The following is a 16,461-nucleotide window of genomic DNA, read 5'->3' on the forward strand; positions in this document are numbered from 1 at the left end:
GGTATTTTGAATAATGGACTTTTCTCGGTGGGGAGGGCTCAGGCAGGAGGGGAGACCAATCCTGGTGTAAGACAAGATGAGAGAAAGAAGTGAGAAATGGGTGTGCATTATTTACCATGACACAACTGAGGGAGGGCAAACAGAAACCCATGAAAATGTAAAGTTCCAGTGCCATGTTGCACAGAGCCAGTAGGAAGAACGGGTCAAACCTCTCCAGGGGTGTTTAGGTGGGTCGCCACCATTTTACAGCACATTTTCTGAATTATTTTACAATTTATAGGTTTTACCAGCATTTCTCTAGACAAATTAGACATTAAATTTCCTGGGTCTGGTACATTAGCCAGAAACATTACAGCTCAGCAGCAGTAAGCCCTTTGAAAGAGTCATGATACCCCCTCGCAGCTACTTCGGATGGCTCAGCCCACCCAGACTATTGTGCCCAGACTCCAGTTGGTGTTGGGGACCCGAGCCAGTCCATTCATGTATATTGGGGAAGGACACAGGGAGAATCGATCAATCAGCATTTGTAAGGCGCAGCACTGTCACCGATAGAGGTATCTGGGAGCTGAGGGTGCCGTGTCTCAGTTGAAAAGCCAGGTTTTGAGTTTCTTTCTGAAGTCCTCCATGGAGGGTGCTGATCAAAGGTGGCGGGCAGGTCATTCCAGGTCTTGGCAGTGATGTAGGAGAAGGAACGGCCCCGCAGCAGCTATGACGGATGCAGGGGGTGTGGCGGTGTGGGGGGAAATGATGGAGTTCAGATGGAAGTTGACTTGATGTTTGATGTAGGACGGTCCTTAAGCGTGTAGAGCTTTGTAGGCACACATGAGGATCTTGAAATAGCATCTCCTCTGAATGGGGAGCCAGTGGGGTTTCTGAAATGGGGGGTTGTGGGTCGATTTGGGGAGGTCCAGGATGAGCCTGGCTGCTGTGTTCTGTCTGGTCTGGAGTCTTCTGAGGAGCTGGGTGGAAATTTCAGTGTGTAGATTGTTGCCGTAGTCGAGGCAGCTGGTCCCGAGGGCCTGGGTGACGGTCTTTCTGGTGTTGATTGGAATCCATCTGAAGAGTCTGAGGAGCGTGTGAAGGATGTGGAAGCAGGAGGAGGTGACTGCGTTGACATGACATTTCATGGTCAGTTGGCTGTCGAGGGTGATGCCAATGTTGCATGCATTGTCTGTTGGTGTGGGTGTTGGTCTGAGTTCTGTTGGCCACCAGCTGTGGTCCCACAGAATGGAGAATGAAGAACTTTTTTTTCAGTTAAAATGTCTATTCTGACCTATGTACAGTCCATGAAATTATCTCCATGAATCTGAAAAATATACAATGCGACACCAATGTCTTCTTTAATTTTATAGTAGTGTCACATTTAAAAGAAATTCAATAAGCGAGCTGGTTAAATGTAATTGTGAGTTAAGCGCTCGCCCTTGCTATCTGTTCACACCTTCAAACCCCAGCAAGGCCAACACTGGCGCCCTCCCTTTTGAGGTCGGGTAATTAATGAATAATAGAATGGATATCAGTAACAACTGTATGCACAATGCCTATAATACAAGCTATTATTTTAAGATAAAACCTCACAGAACAGTGTATTTTAATGCAGTGTATCTCTCATTCTTGGTCTTCATGCCAAGGTCCCGCCTAAGCACCCTGGATCCCAGCTCCACGTAGAGGTTAAACCAGGACGACAACATGTTCTTAATGTGTCCACATGCTAAGACCTGTTCATACAAGGAACATGGTGGTGTATCGACACTACGATAAAGTTTGTAATCTGTCTTCAATTTCTTCCCTGACAAAGCCTCAATGTCAGGGATCCTGGATCATTGACAAACTTGAAGTTAAAAGAAAGATCTAAAGAGCAACCATTTGATCCATTATGATCTAATGGTCTTTAACCATCCATCGCTCTTAGATGAAGGTCAAGGGGAGAAAGCCATGGACAGATTAGGAACCAGATTACAGAATAGTGAAAATGTTTTACTTCGGATGATGAACAATATAATAACAGGATATCACTCTATAATCAATTGTGGCCTGAAAACAAAGCAATGGAGCGGCTGGACGAGGAGTGACTGGGTGCCAGTAACTGATAAAGAGTTCACTGGGTAAAATTCAAGTTTAGAAACTACTGAGAGGAAGGTTTTTTAAGAGCCAGGATCCAATGCCGTTTGTTTTTAGGACACTTCCATGTGCAAGAAACCTTTTTACCAAACTGAGAATTGAATTAACCAAAAGTTCACTTCCACCAACTCATCTAAACTTTATTACACATCTGCTTGCACTGAAAATATCCATGTTGGAGGAGTGCCCCATAACCAGATCTGCACCTTGCACTATTTAGGAAGAAGTATTGACATCTTGTGTCGATAGGATACCCAGTGTCCTCTGGGCGGTACCTTGTCCTGGGGGTAGTTGCATTGTTATACGAGAAGAATCAGTCTAGTGCAGTAGACCGCCATGTCAACACTCTAGTAGGTCAGTTTTCGTAAGGAAAGAGCGGTGCGAAAAGAAGGCAAGTACACTCCAGACACGCAGTGGAAAAGAGTTTAGTGGGAGGATTGCAACGCAGAGATGTGAAATAAACTAGACCTGCAAGACATTTATTTTTTTGATTCCTATTACATGGTTTTTGTGAAAAGAATTGTCATTTACTTTATTTTGGTGTTATGTCTAATCACAAATCTTGATGTAGAATCTTGACTTAGATTAATACACACAATTAGTTAGGAAGACACAACACAGCACTCAGTACCTTTAGACCTGTGTCTCCCTTTGAAGCCCGGCTCTACCGTCACCGTTGAGAGCATCGACATGACAGGCAGAGCCTGATGTCAGGGCGGCCTCCAGCCATGACTGTTGTTCTGACCTCAACGTCTCATTTCCCCCCTGCAGGTGACATCGGGGGACAGATGGGTCTGTTCATTGGAGCCAGCATCCTGACCATCCTGGAGATCCTGGACTACATCTACGAGGTGAGGCCGATGTGTACTGCGGGGGTGGGGCGGGCGGGTGACCACCGGGAGGTGCATCTTCAGAGCCCATCATGGACCACCTCCCAGCATCTTGGAGTGTCCTCTTGTCTACCAGGGTTCAGTCACTCTCCAGTGGCTGCACCACTGCTGCTAGCTTGAGGTGCATTAAATATATTGATTATCAGTTTATTTATTAATCATAGAACGCTGTGACGCGTTAGTGGTGATCGCTGCTGTTCATTATAAAACAGAAGCAATGGAACAAGTGGCATTCACTTTAGACATAAACTGCTCATGAGGACAGTACATCATCAGGGTTCTGGGTTCAAGTCTCAGGTGTGCATCGTAAGTCTCAGGTGTGCATCGTGAGTGCTGATGTACTGTATACTGAGATGGACTCTGGTGTCCATCACCGAGGTTTTGCGGCCTAAGAGGAAGTTTTTGCGTGTATTATGAGAGCCGGCTCTTGTACCCTCAGATGGAACCTCATGTAGATAACAAGGGTGGGGTGTTACTTCCTCAGATGAAAGTTCATGGGCATCTTTAGAATTGGTTGTTGTAGCTTCATTTAAAGCTTCATGTACATCACGAGGGTTAGGAATCTTTGACATCATGATGGTTGGGTTTTGTGGTTGGGTTTCATGTACCTCATGAGGTTTGGGCTTTGTAGCCCCAGATGAAGTTTCATGCACGCAGGGGCGGATGTTGTAGTCTCAGATGAAGTTTCATGTACCTCATGAGGTTTGGATGCCTTAACCTCAGTTGAAATTACATGTAACGCATGAGGTTGGGTGAAGTTTCATGTACCTCATGAGGTTTGGATGCCTTAACCTCAGTTGAAATTACATGTAACGCATGAGGTTGGGTGAAGTTTCATGTACCTCATGAGGTTTGGATGCCTTAACCTCAGTTGAAATTACATGTAACGCATGAGGTTGGGTGAAGTTTCATGTACCTCACGAGGGTTGGATGCCTCAACCTCAGTTGAAATGACATGTAACACATGAGGTTGGGTGAAGTTTCATGTACCTCATGAGGATTGGATGCCTCAACCTCAGTTGAAATGACATGTAACACATGAGGTTGGGTGAAGTTTCATGTACCTCATGAGGATTGGATGCCTTAACCTCAGTTGAAATGACATGTAACACATGAGGTTGGGTGAAGTTTCATGTACCTCATGAGGATTGGATGCCTTAACCTCAGTTGAAATTACATGTAACACATGAGGTTGGGTGAAGTTTCATGTACCTCATGAGGGTTGGATGCCTTAACCTCAGTTGAAATGACCTGTAACACATGAGGTTGGGTGAAGTTTCATGTACCTCATGAGGTTTGGATGCCTTAACCTCAGTTGAAATGACATGTAACACATGAGGTTGGGTGAAGTTTCATGTGCCTCATGAGGTTTGGATGCCTTAACCTCAGTTGAAATTACATATAACACATGAGGTTGGGTGAAGTTTCATGTACATCATGAGGCTTGGGTTAGATAGGTCAAGATGAAATTTCATGTGCCTCATGAGGGCTGGGTGTTGTAGCTCCAGATGAAGTCATGTACATCAAGAAGGGTGGGGTGATGTAGCCCCAGATGATATTGCATGCACTGCGTTAGGGCTGGGTGTGTAGCTTCAGATGAAGGTGTGTCTACATTATTAGTGTTGGGTGTGTAGCCTCAGATGGAGTATTGTGTAGATCAAATGTTTGCTGTAGCTTCAGATAAAGGTTTCTATGCATCATAAGTCTAGAGTCTTGTAACATCATGAAAATAGTTATTGATTTTTGTGTGGCACATACATGCCACTGCTTGGGCTCCATCACCCACTTACCTGATCTGCTGTAAATTAAGCAGTTGTTTGCCTGTTTGGTGGGAAGGTGTGTGGGTGGAGGGTGTCCAGTGTGGGAAGGCTAGGGTTAGAGGAGTGTTCCAGTCATTTTTTTTTGTTTAAATCATTTTATCAGCGTTATTAAATAGACCTTTGTGCAATAGTGACAGACATATAATACAGATCATAAACGATCTACAGTAAGGTACACAGATAATTATAATAAATAGAATAACAAATAGGTTAAAAAGGAGAAATACTCAGATAACTATAATTTACAGATTAAAAGTGATATCACACTATCTCATATGACATGCATCCACAAGCACTCAAGCATATTCCAACTCCTGTATATTTCTTACATATCATGGGTCTACCAAAATTAGTGCAGTGAAACTATAACATCACTCCCCCACCCACAGTTACCACTAATCCAGAACAACAGTCATAAATAAAGGGACAAAATATTCCTCATGGTCAAGTATATCACAGTAGTACTCATTATCATCCAATGTATCAGTATTAAACTAGATTTCCCTTCCCTTACCCACGAGGACTCAGGGAGCTATGAATCTGTGTCTGCTTCGGGGGCCAACAAACTATCCACCAGGTGTTCCCTCGTTTTAAACCTTTCAATTTTCCCTCGTCCTCTTTTTATCTCATGAAACAACCCAGCACTCTCCAAACTTTCCCATTTAACCATGTGCTGTGAAGAATATTGTCCTGCTAAAAGTGCCCATGTGTCAGAAAAGCGTGTAAGACTCAGAGTGGTGCCTCATGCATGTTTGGTACTTGCATGGGGGGAGGACGTCTCATAAGGGAGGAGTTAGTGTTGTGTGGAGGATCAAAGCTGTGCTCCTGCCACAGCGCGGCTTCTCCAGAAATCATTTCTAATTAACACTCACCATTACCCTGAAACCTTAAAACACACAAATTATGCATCAGTGGGGCCCATAACACTGCGCATTTACCCTGTTCACTTACACTCGACTTCAAGGCTCCGGTGAATCGCTGCAGAGAAACACTGTAACATTTAGGTGGAGCGTCTAAACCTATTTAACTATTCATTATTTACACCTGCAGATTTAAAACAATTTTACCATGGTTTTATTCAGACTTAAATTATTCAGACACAACACCATAGTGGCAATGGATCTACTAGAATGAAAATTAGGCGTAGGAAGAATTCAAAGACCAGCTCTTACTTCTTCATTTATCTAATTTTTATTCAAAGCAAAACTTTATCATGTCTGACATTTAGGCATTAGTAAATCTTTATTCAGTAAAATCTTAAACTTTATTTCAAAATGATCATTTTATTTAGAGCTCAAGAAAATCGCTTTATTTTAGAAAACAGTTAAAGATTAGCAAAGAACAGATAGTTTCAATTTCATTCTCTCCTAACATCCCTAACGAACGCCCTCATCTTATCCTTCAATCCTGCAAAGCAAACAAGTAAAAAACATTAAAGTTCTTACATCCAGGAATCGGTCAGCAATCGGGCAGCATCTCCGATAGAAATTGGAAAGGCGACCCCAACTAGACAAAACCAGGGGGTTTTATACCCTATTTCTCCAACTTAATCTATCTAAATTGTATCTAACATCTCGTATTCAAAATTTCATTGGACAAATTCGGGGTGGGTGAGCATCATCTCACCCTTACGACATCATTTTCTCGATGGTTCAGTAAGAAATAAAGGGTCTTTGTTTAGGACAGTCTTTGGCCTAGCCATTTCCTTGAGTGGCAACATCAAGCAAAATTCTCATGATCTCAACGTTCAGTCGCCCAGGTTTGGCACCCATCCTAGGTTCCGGGCCACATCAGCCTTGAACCTCCTCGAGCACAGGCAGTTCACTCTGACTTGCAGGTTTCGGCGCGCCTGCGCAGTTCAGCTCTTGTTCACAGTTTACCCCAGAAGCCATCTTTGCACAGGCCTCAGAGGCCACTTTTGAAACTATCGTGAAAACAAACACAGATTTATGTTAATTATTGAATTTAAACCCATTCTGTTTACCTCCCACCTAACTAATGTTTCCCAGTTAGTTGTTACCTAGCAAATAAGCCACATAAATGCATTTTATACTTACATTTCGACCTCTCCACCATATAAATGAATACAATAAGCACATTTAAATTGTGTTTTGATTATTTTCCAAGCTGTGCATTAATTCACAACACAATAACAATACATATTAGCTGAGTTTATTTGCATCATGCAAGCAAGTTAGTTCTCCCCGTGTGTAATAATAAAAAGAATGTGTGCACTTTACTCTATGGTTGGTTAATTTCGCAAAACATGCAATCAGTTAATATTAATGTTATGGGACATTAACTTTACGAGGGGTACACAAAAGTTTGCATTTGCCACCTCGCTCCATCACTCCATTTCTGGCACTGTGAGCTTGTGGTCCAGCTGAGCATGGCAGTGTCTCTGGAGGAGGGTCCAGCAGGAAGAAGAGATACTCATCACACATGCCTCTGGGACTCCTTGAGGCCTCGTTTTGGACAAAGAGTGCAAGCTCACTGGATCAACTATGAGCTTTGTCCCGTTGACCGATTAGGATAAGAAGTGCCGCTGCTGGCACTTCCTGCCCAGTAACATGGAGACAGAAACCAAGAGTCAAGTATCAGATGTTTCCAAGTCTTGTAAGTGGTACTACAAGCATCACACCGGTTACTGCTCCTTCCTGTAATGAACTTCAGACCATCCTACAGTGAGGATCTGAGGCTCTCTGGAGAACATGTGGTACAGAGAGAGGGGCCCCAGAACAAAACAACAGATGAATAGAAATAACTTGTATAAATGAATCAAGAAAAATATTCGACTTGAGAGTACAATGTTGTTTAATCACAAGGTACTCACACTCAGGTGCATTGCATAAGTACATAAATTCACAAATAATAGTGCCCAATGACAAAGGAAGGGAGCGGGGGGGGGGGGAGTGAAGTGGTAGGAAGTGGTGCAAGGTAAGGAACGTGATGCAGGTCAAGCATACTTATTTAGAAACAAAAGAGAAAAAAATCACAGGTGGCTTCCAACGGGAGACACGCATTTGTACATCAAATGATCGTGAGATTCTGAACAACCAAACTTCTCGAGTCAGCAGTACAGTTCGTGCTAGGGGTAGAAGTTGGTAAGGGGGATGGTTGTCTACGTTTCGACCCAGAACAGCGTAGGTAAATGGGCCCTTGCAGATGGGTCTTCATCAGGATGGGGAAGGGTAGTGGGCAAGCTTCCTTGAGACGGGACATAAAAACACACAGTTAATGTGGTTTGGAGAACATGAGCATGACCCAGATAGACCTGCTGAGAACACGCGCTGTAAACACGCGAGAATGTCCCACTGATGGACGGTGCCCCTCTACAAGGGGGCTGATGTAGCCTGAAACGGAGTGTCCTGTAAATCACAGGAGGTTTGGAGTCTTAAATAAAGTATCATGTACATCATAATGGTGAGTTAGTTACATGAGATGGAGAGGGTCTTATAGTCTGTGATGACGCCCCATTTGCGTCACAAGGGGATGTGATGCAGCTTGAGGTGGAGTTTCATACACATTAACATGGTTTCTGTACTCGGCCTTTCCTAACCTCATGTACCTTTTGAGGGTCTGATGTTTTCATCCTGTGGTCAGCATGAGGATCCAGGCATGAGCGTCAATTAATCAAATTAGCATCACAGGGATGGCCTCGTGTCCCACATGAATTATTTTCATTGAAAGTTTGGTTTAATTATTTTTAACATTAATTTATTGAATATTACTTTTAATGTGTGTGTGTAATTTTTAAATAATGTAGTTTATTTAACTATAGGATGCTGCCTCCATTATGTGTTTTTTTTGCAAGTGTCTCGCAATACCTGCGAGTGGCCATGTGGGGTGCTGCATTCACCCCTAAGCTGGGCTGGAGCACATTTACAACTGTTTGGGGTCGTTTATGGCACTAGTTTTCTGTAGTTGTAGCTGAAGGCAGTTTGTGAAAAGAAACAGGCTTTCCCTTTTGTGTGTGTGTGTGGGGGGGGGCTTGTATTTGCACCTCTGTCACTAACCCCTTCCTTACTCCTCCTCAAACCCCCCTTACCCTTTCACAAACTCCTCACGTTCCCCATTTTCCGGCCACTTCCTCAGGTTCCTCCCATATTTACTTCTAAAACATATACCTCTGTGTGCTGAGACCCCCCCTAAACAGGAAGGAGGCCTCAGCATGGAAACGATTGGAGAGGTGAGCTCTTTCCACATGTAGCGTTTGCAGTGTGTAAGTACCACTAGTGTAGAACTACTAAATGTACTACAAAGTGCAGGCTGTGAATAGGCTTCAATCGGTCTTGCAGTGGTAAATTGACATGACGTTGTAAGTACTTAAAGACCCGTGGCATCTTAAAGTTGGATGTAGTTTTATGTACAGATTCATGGTTGGTGCAGTGATCTGAGGCGTAGTTTAATGCATACTAACGGTGGATGTATGTCAGTACAACGCATGCTTTTACCCCGCATGCCATTACAACGCTGGATTACAACGCAAGTCGTTACAACAACTTGCGTTGGGGGGTGCTGGATAGTGGAATAGTTGCATTTTCTATTCCAACTCCAGTCCCCGTGGATAGTAGGGAAGGTGTTGGATAGAAAATTAAACTATTCCCTATCCAACAGCACCATCCAGCGAAAGTCGTTGTAACGACTTTCGTTGTAATCCCTGCGTTGTAATGATAGTGCGGGGTAATAGTTGTCGTAAAGGATGTTCCCCCTAACGGTGCATGTGGTACCCTTAGATGGAGTTTTTTATGCACTTTAAGGCTTATTGTTGTAAACTCAAATGGAGTGAAATGTTCTGTGAGGGGTTTTGTGTTATAATCACAGGTGGAGTTTTACATCCGCTGTGAAGTGTGGTGTAGTAACCTCAGATGTTGTACACAGTATGAGCAGTATAGGGCTTGGTGTGGAATTATCACCCCATTTTTCAAGACTGTTTGTCCCCCCCACATGAATCACCCAGCAAACCTCAGATCCATCCCAAACCCCCCTCCATCAGGAAACTGGCGGAGAGATGAGGTGTGCATCTAAACACCAAACATTCTCCATGAAGGACAATCAGGGTTCAGTCCATGGAGAGGACCTGGGACAGCCATAGAAGGACAGCAAGAAGAAACCTTATGGTCTCGCCGACACTTACAACACAGTGTACCACAGCGCTGCTGGATTGCCAGGAAAATTGGACCGGGGTCACACTTAAATGACTACAACCAGTATTGTCGAAGAGAATCAAGCAAAGTGTCATCATTGCCCATGAAACAGATCCTTTCGGGGCTCCGCAGGCATCTCCTTTGTCGCTGCCCTTACCCACCATTGTTTCAGGAGCCAGTGATTGTTTGTATGAATGAGATGTGTCAGAGCAACTTGAGCACCGCTGCAAAATGGTGTCTATGGAACATCTGGGATGAGACAGATGTTAACCGCATGGATCGTATATGGATGACCCCAGGTCTGGCGATAGACAAGCGAAGCATTGCGGGACTGTGGGGAGTGGAGCAGGCGCCACACATGGGGGACCGGAAGCGGGACATGGATTGGCGCCTGCTGGCTGCGAAGGTGGTATCTGAAGGCCTGTCCCCAAAAATGGGCGTAAATCTGGGAAAATGGAATGAATCCCGGGGCAATCCTGGCACTCCTCTCATCTACATTTGCTCCCTGATCAGTCTGCATTGAATGTTGATGTTCATCATGCTACCATTGTGATAAGGAGTCCCCATAACTTTACACTTGTTTGTTTGATTTTAATGCGCCTTGGAAAAAACAGTTTGTTTGAGAGAATTTATATCTCAGGCGCTGTGAGGATTCCCTTTCAAATGTGTATCAGTCTAAATTAGGAGTGAATATTTTGAGAAGTGTATATATTTTTTTTAGGGTACATTGTTGTATATGTAATGTATATATTGTATTTGTGATATGTATATATAATGTATGTTTTTCCAGTATGATTTAATATATTTTTGCTTTTGTGCGCCACTTTGTCCTGTGACACGTAGATATGTCCCTAAAACTTGTGAATAGTGACTTGATTACAATTATTTGTACAAAACAGGATCATTATTTATATCTTGGGTAGAATTAAATGTTGAATTAATCCCTCAGTACCAATTGTTTCTACTTCTTCATCTTTTTGATGTCCCTTGCTCAGGTATGGGAGGGTGATTTGGGCAGAACCCCTTTATTATTTTCTAGTAGTTCATGATGCTATGGGCGGGAGGGGAGGGGGAACAGGGAATAGGTGACGCTGAGCGGGAATTGCTATATATGACCGTGCCGGTGACAGCAGTGTATTGTTTACTGTTCCTAATTCCATCTGCATTAAAAAGATTTATTAAAAAAAACTCACCTACCACTGTCCCAACTGGTAACTCAGACTCAATGTAAATTCAACATGATCACTGATCCACATCAGGCAGGGAGGCCCTGAGGATCAAAGCCACATCCAAGCACAGCAGCAGATGAAGGAGGGCTGCTATGCCCCAGCCAGGGCTCCACCTTTCATCCCTGCGGCTAATTCAGAGCCACAGTGGAGCAGAACCAATTCCAAGGGGGACAGCAGGGACCCAGGAGAGTGGTCCGACGCACTCCCTTCCTTTGACTACCTGAGCTCTATAGTAGCTGAAACATCCTCTGTGGTAGTTCCTACATCATGCTACTGCGAAGGAGGCTGTAACTCCTCAGGCTTATTCATCTCATTGCGTTGACTAGGTCACTGGCGTTATAAAAACTTTGGGGCATATTACCAAGCATTTGCGATAATTATCGCTATTGCTTGGTTAGAGACAAAAATTTACCACAGAGCTGCGGCGATTTTTATCGCAGATAAACCTTGGTATTACCAAGGTTTATCGCAAATGCGATAAAAAACGGCCGCAATTCATGAATATCGCTGAAAAGTCCGCGATATTCATGCATTACCGAGCTAATGCTCTTAGCCATGTTATCCACCTCCCATTGGATAACATGGCTAAGAACTGATCAGTAACCAAAACTAGGTCTGGGCTCATGGGCAATAAGGACAAGCCTCCTTAATAGAACAACCAAAACAAACACCAGTATTGCCGACTTCTTCGGGGTAAACTGTTTTTACCTAACGACTGCCTGATTTAAACAGAAAGTCATTTGACTACTTTTTCAGTCCTGAGTTAATCATTTATTTTTTCAAATGTATTAAACCATATCACATTTTGAACAAGGATTCACAAATTTTTATGTACATTGCTTACATCAATCAACACTCACTCATATCTAAAAATGTTTTTCAGTCATACAGTCAAGCATACACGCTGCGCAAACAAAGAAAAAGAAAAACAAGCTATACATCAGTTATTATCACACAATATTTACAAACATTAAATCACAGAAAAGCATTGGGAAAATTTTTAAATTCCAGATGTTTTGGATTTTCACGATAGTACTCCTAATGCTATGTACAAGTGGGTCTACGCGTTTCGAAATCCCTGTATGTAAAGGGAAATCTCATCAGGACCACGTAGCTCTCTCTAGTGCTCACAATTCTTTAAGTGTAGGCTATTCAGCGTGGCTCCGTTTACCTGCAGGGTCCACTGCCATACGCCCTTGTCTGAGACGGTCTCAGACAAGGGAGTATGGAGCTGGTTTCATGCAGCGAGAACTCGGACACTGGCAGTGGACCCCGCGGGTAAACGGAGTCCCCGACATCAGTAATTTCTGATATAAGGACAAGGATTTGGACATACAAAAAACGCCATTTAAAAATTACCGCCCTGAGACAGCCACGCTGAATAGCCTACACTTACAGAATTGTGAGCACTAGAGAGAGCTACGTGGTCCTGATGAGATTTCCCTTTACAGACAGGGATTTCGAAACGCGTAGACCCACTTGTACATAGCATTAGGAGTACTATCGTGAAAATCCAAAACATCTGGAATAAAAAAAATTTCCCAATGCTTTTCTGTGATTTAATGTTTGTAAATATTGTGTGATAATAACTGATGTATAGCTTGTTTTTCTTTTCCCTTTTTTGCGCAGCGTGTATGCTTGACTGTATGACTGAAAAACATTTTTAGATATGAGTGAGTGTTGATTGATGTAAGCAATGTACATAAAAATTTGTGAATCCTTGTTCAAAATGTGATATGGTTTAATAAATTTGAAAAAATAAATGATTAACTCAGGACTGAAAAAGTAGTCAAATGACTTTCTGTTTAAATCAGGTAGTCGTTAGGTAAAAACAGTTTACCCCGAAGAAGTCGGCAATACTGGTGTTTGTTAAGAACTGCTCAGGGCAGGTGTTAGCTTTTGGAGATAACCGGCGCTTAGCGCGAATATCTCCAAAAGTTGGTAATAGGAGATAGCGATGTTAGCGACTGTTTCCAGTCGCTAACATCTTGGCACGCCCACTTTGCATGTCATTAGTGATAAATATCACTGACATGCAAAGTGGGGCCCAAGATGGTCGCTATCTCCTACTAGCTGTCGCTAACTGGTGTTAGCGACAGCTAGGTAATAGGGAGATAATTTTATCTCCGCTTTCTTGGCTTTTAAAGCCAAAAAAGCGGAGATAAACCCCCTTGATAATATGCCCCTTTATTTTTACATCATCTAGAAGTGCATTATTGGACGTACATCAATCATAATTAGTGTAAGTGTTTTACAACATACCTTATAGGCTCACAACCATAAGAGTCCTTACCACAATCACCACCCTCCGCCAATGGGTGACACAACCCCATACCACCCGCTTACAGACGCATTGGAGTCCATGACCATGATAAGAGGCATCGAGACCACGCCTCAACAAAAATATGTCTATCGGTCAGTACAGAATAGACCAGCAACAGCAGGTCAGTCCCTTATCGCGAAGTCGGTGTCTCGTTGGAGAGTCAAATAGGTCTGGCATGTGCTCCAAGTATCTTTAGATTAGGCAGGGGTTGGGGCTAGCTCCCAGAACGCGTCCAGCTGTTCCTGGCGATAGGCAGCATCACTATGCCAGTCTGCCTTCTATGGGGGGGACCGCCTCCCCCATCTCTGGCTATCCAACGCTTCACCAGTAACACTAGAAGCACAGTGAGTTTTCTCAGCTTAGCAGGAGCGTCCTAGACATAGCCTCATGGACAAGAGGCGTCCACCTGACTTCCACCACAGTGATTCGGGACTTAGTGTGTATTATTGTTCCCAATCTTCAGACACTACCAGGCCAGGTGAATGAACTCAGCATCCTTTTGTGGCAACGCGAGCAGGTGGGTCCTCTCTCGAGACCACCTTGTGTAAGGACAGGATTGAGGTACCACTGGGGAAGGAACATAAAGTGAATGAACCGCAGCCTGTAGTGGGGGAGGGCCCCCCGGTTTATGTGCACCATTGGCACTCATTAGGGGCGCTCCTGCGTCGCGACCCATCTAGTGTAGGCCTTCGGCGAGCACACTGAAGCCAAAGTCTGCAAACAGTTCTACAGTCGGGTGATCAGTGTTTTATGTAATGGCAAAGTTAGAACTGGCTGCATGCAGGGAGTAGTTTAGGGGCTTCTGGGAATGTTGGACGTGGTTTGTTACAAGTAGTAGTTTCTTGAATCTATAGTAGATGTGAGCATCTAGTGCAGTGCATTCTGTCACATCAGTAATTTCTTACTGGGGGACACACCGACCGCCTGGATACAGGTCACCCATCTTAGCATCTTGCAGGGGGACAGACAGACCGCCATACTCCAAAGTACACCTTAAGATGCACACCACATTAACTTCAGATAAGTATTGTTACTCTTTAGTTAGTCATACAGGGATGCGTCTGTACTGTCTCATGGAGACACATAACATGTATTAAGCCCTGGTCACTGCTACGCCCCCATGCCTTCTAGTAGTTCCTGTCCACAGTGTATTCCAGAGTTACTCTTTTCATTTCCTTGCTGTCATTACATATATCTGGAAGTCTCTTATGATGGGTATTTCTCAATCTTTGACTCTCTTCAAAAGTCCTTACCTCACTTACTTCATTTCATGTTCCTTCTGCAAAACACTAACAAGCCGACATATGTTTTGCTCTGTAGAGGCCTTTTTCAAGGCAATTACCTAATTCTATGTTTCATACTCAAAGCACGAAATGCAAAATCTGATTGTAGGCTTGCAAAAGGTTCTTCACAAGGTGAGATATCATTCAGCTGGTTGGTGCTGTTAATGACGAAACTGAAATAAAGATGAATGTTTTTTATTTGAACCTCCACCTGATTTTACTTGTCTCTCGTCTTCACTTGCTTTCTTCCAGGTGATAATTTGAAAAGGGGTATTAAGATAAAATACCAGTGTTAGGGGTGGTTTTGTTGAAAGTATATGAATATGAAATACATTATATATAATAAATCTCCTTCTCTCATAAATCTACAAGTGTGTGCAGTGTGGTGTGTGCCTCCAGAAAGCACAGCTGCCTCCTTTCTCTGAAGAATGTCTCCCTTGAGCTAGTTCAACCTCTGGAAGCCTTTGCTTCACACCACACCCTTACGCCTAAAAAGGTTTTACAAGGGGGTCTCGGCATCAAAAAGTTTGAAGACCTCTGCCCAAGAGGAAGAAATGTACATTTACTTTCAGAATTTATCCTGAGTAACATCAGTGCTGCTCCTCTGAGTGTGTGATCAGGTCAGAGGGAAGGTCTTGTCTGTCTTTGACAGCAATGAATGTCACTCACCAGTCACTCTCTGATATGCCTTTGGTCTCTGTCCTGCTCCCTCTTTCCAGTGACTAGCACTCCCATGTCTCTGTCACTGCTTCACACTCTTTCTTGGTGCTACACTCTCACTACTTATTTCTTTCTCTTTTTGTTCCCTGCCTGTCAGTCTGCCTTTCTTGCTTACACAAACCTTTCTTTCAGGATCTCAACTCTTCCCTCATAATGCCCAATTTTATCCACAATCCCCATCTTCAAACTACCCTATTTTCACCCTTCTTCTCTCTCTGCCCTCTCTCAATCCCTCACTTATTATTTTATCTCTTCTCTTTCACATGTTTCTTCTGGTTTCCTCCTAGGTGATGAAAGTGAGGGTGAATCGCATCTTCAGGAGTAAGACGCCCCCCAACAAGAAGCCATCAGAGAGTGTTGCAACCCTGGGAATGGACGACTTGAAGCAGCAGGTACTCATGAGAGATACTCTGGCCTCAGACACTCCACTGGAGTCTGATGCATTCCCTGTCACTGGCCTTATAAACCAGCTATGTGTCACTCATTCCTTGAAGCACTTCATCAGAGTGTCTTTCACTTCCTGTCGTTGACCTCTGTCGTGATCCCATGCAGGTTTCACTAACCTGTTAACCGGGTACAGCAGGAGCGATGAACGTAGCTACTTCTCCCTATCCCCAGGTAACGGCACCCCCTGCGAGTATGTACAAACTCCACAGAGAGTAACACCACCAGGGAAGGGGAAATAAAGGGACAAAAGAAACAATAAAGTTGCAGCAGATAAAAAAATAAATGGTTGACATCTTCGGATATCTATGTGATGTATTAACTCTCTGATCTCTGGTGGTAGACCCTGCAGAGGGAGAGACAAGGTATCATTCATACATTCATGTAAGCACTTATAAAGATCAATGTACTATATGTGATGTGAACTTACAGTGTACATAGCCGCAAGTATCCCATCCAACTCATTCACAAAAAATAGAAAAATAAA

At 43.5% G+C, this 16,461-nt stretch overlaps 1 protein-coding gene across 1 annotated transcript in view; it reads left to right on the plus strand.

Annotated features, from left to right (window-relative positions):
- The window catches only part of ASIC4 (acid sensing ion channel subunit family member 4), a 1,267,902-nt gene that overhangs the window by 1,226,950 nt on the left and 24,491 nt on the right, over positions 1-16,461 (plus strand). The window contains exons 8-9 of the mRNA XM_078683499.1: positions 2,890-2,969; positions 15,818-15,922. Coding sequence (XP_078539625.1) covers positions 2,890-2,969; positions 15,818-15,922 — 185 coding nt within the window. The remainder of the gene's footprint in view (positions 1-2,889; positions 2,970-15,817; positions 15,923-16,461) is intronic.

Source organism: Lissotriton helveticus, chromosome 3_1, assembly GCF_964261635.1.
Source record: "Lissotriton helveticus chromosome 3_1, aLisHel1.1, whole genome shotgun sequence".
NCBI classification, from domain to species: Eukaryota; Metazoa; Chordata; class Amphibia; order Caudata; family Salamandridae; genus Lissotriton; species Lissotriton helveticus.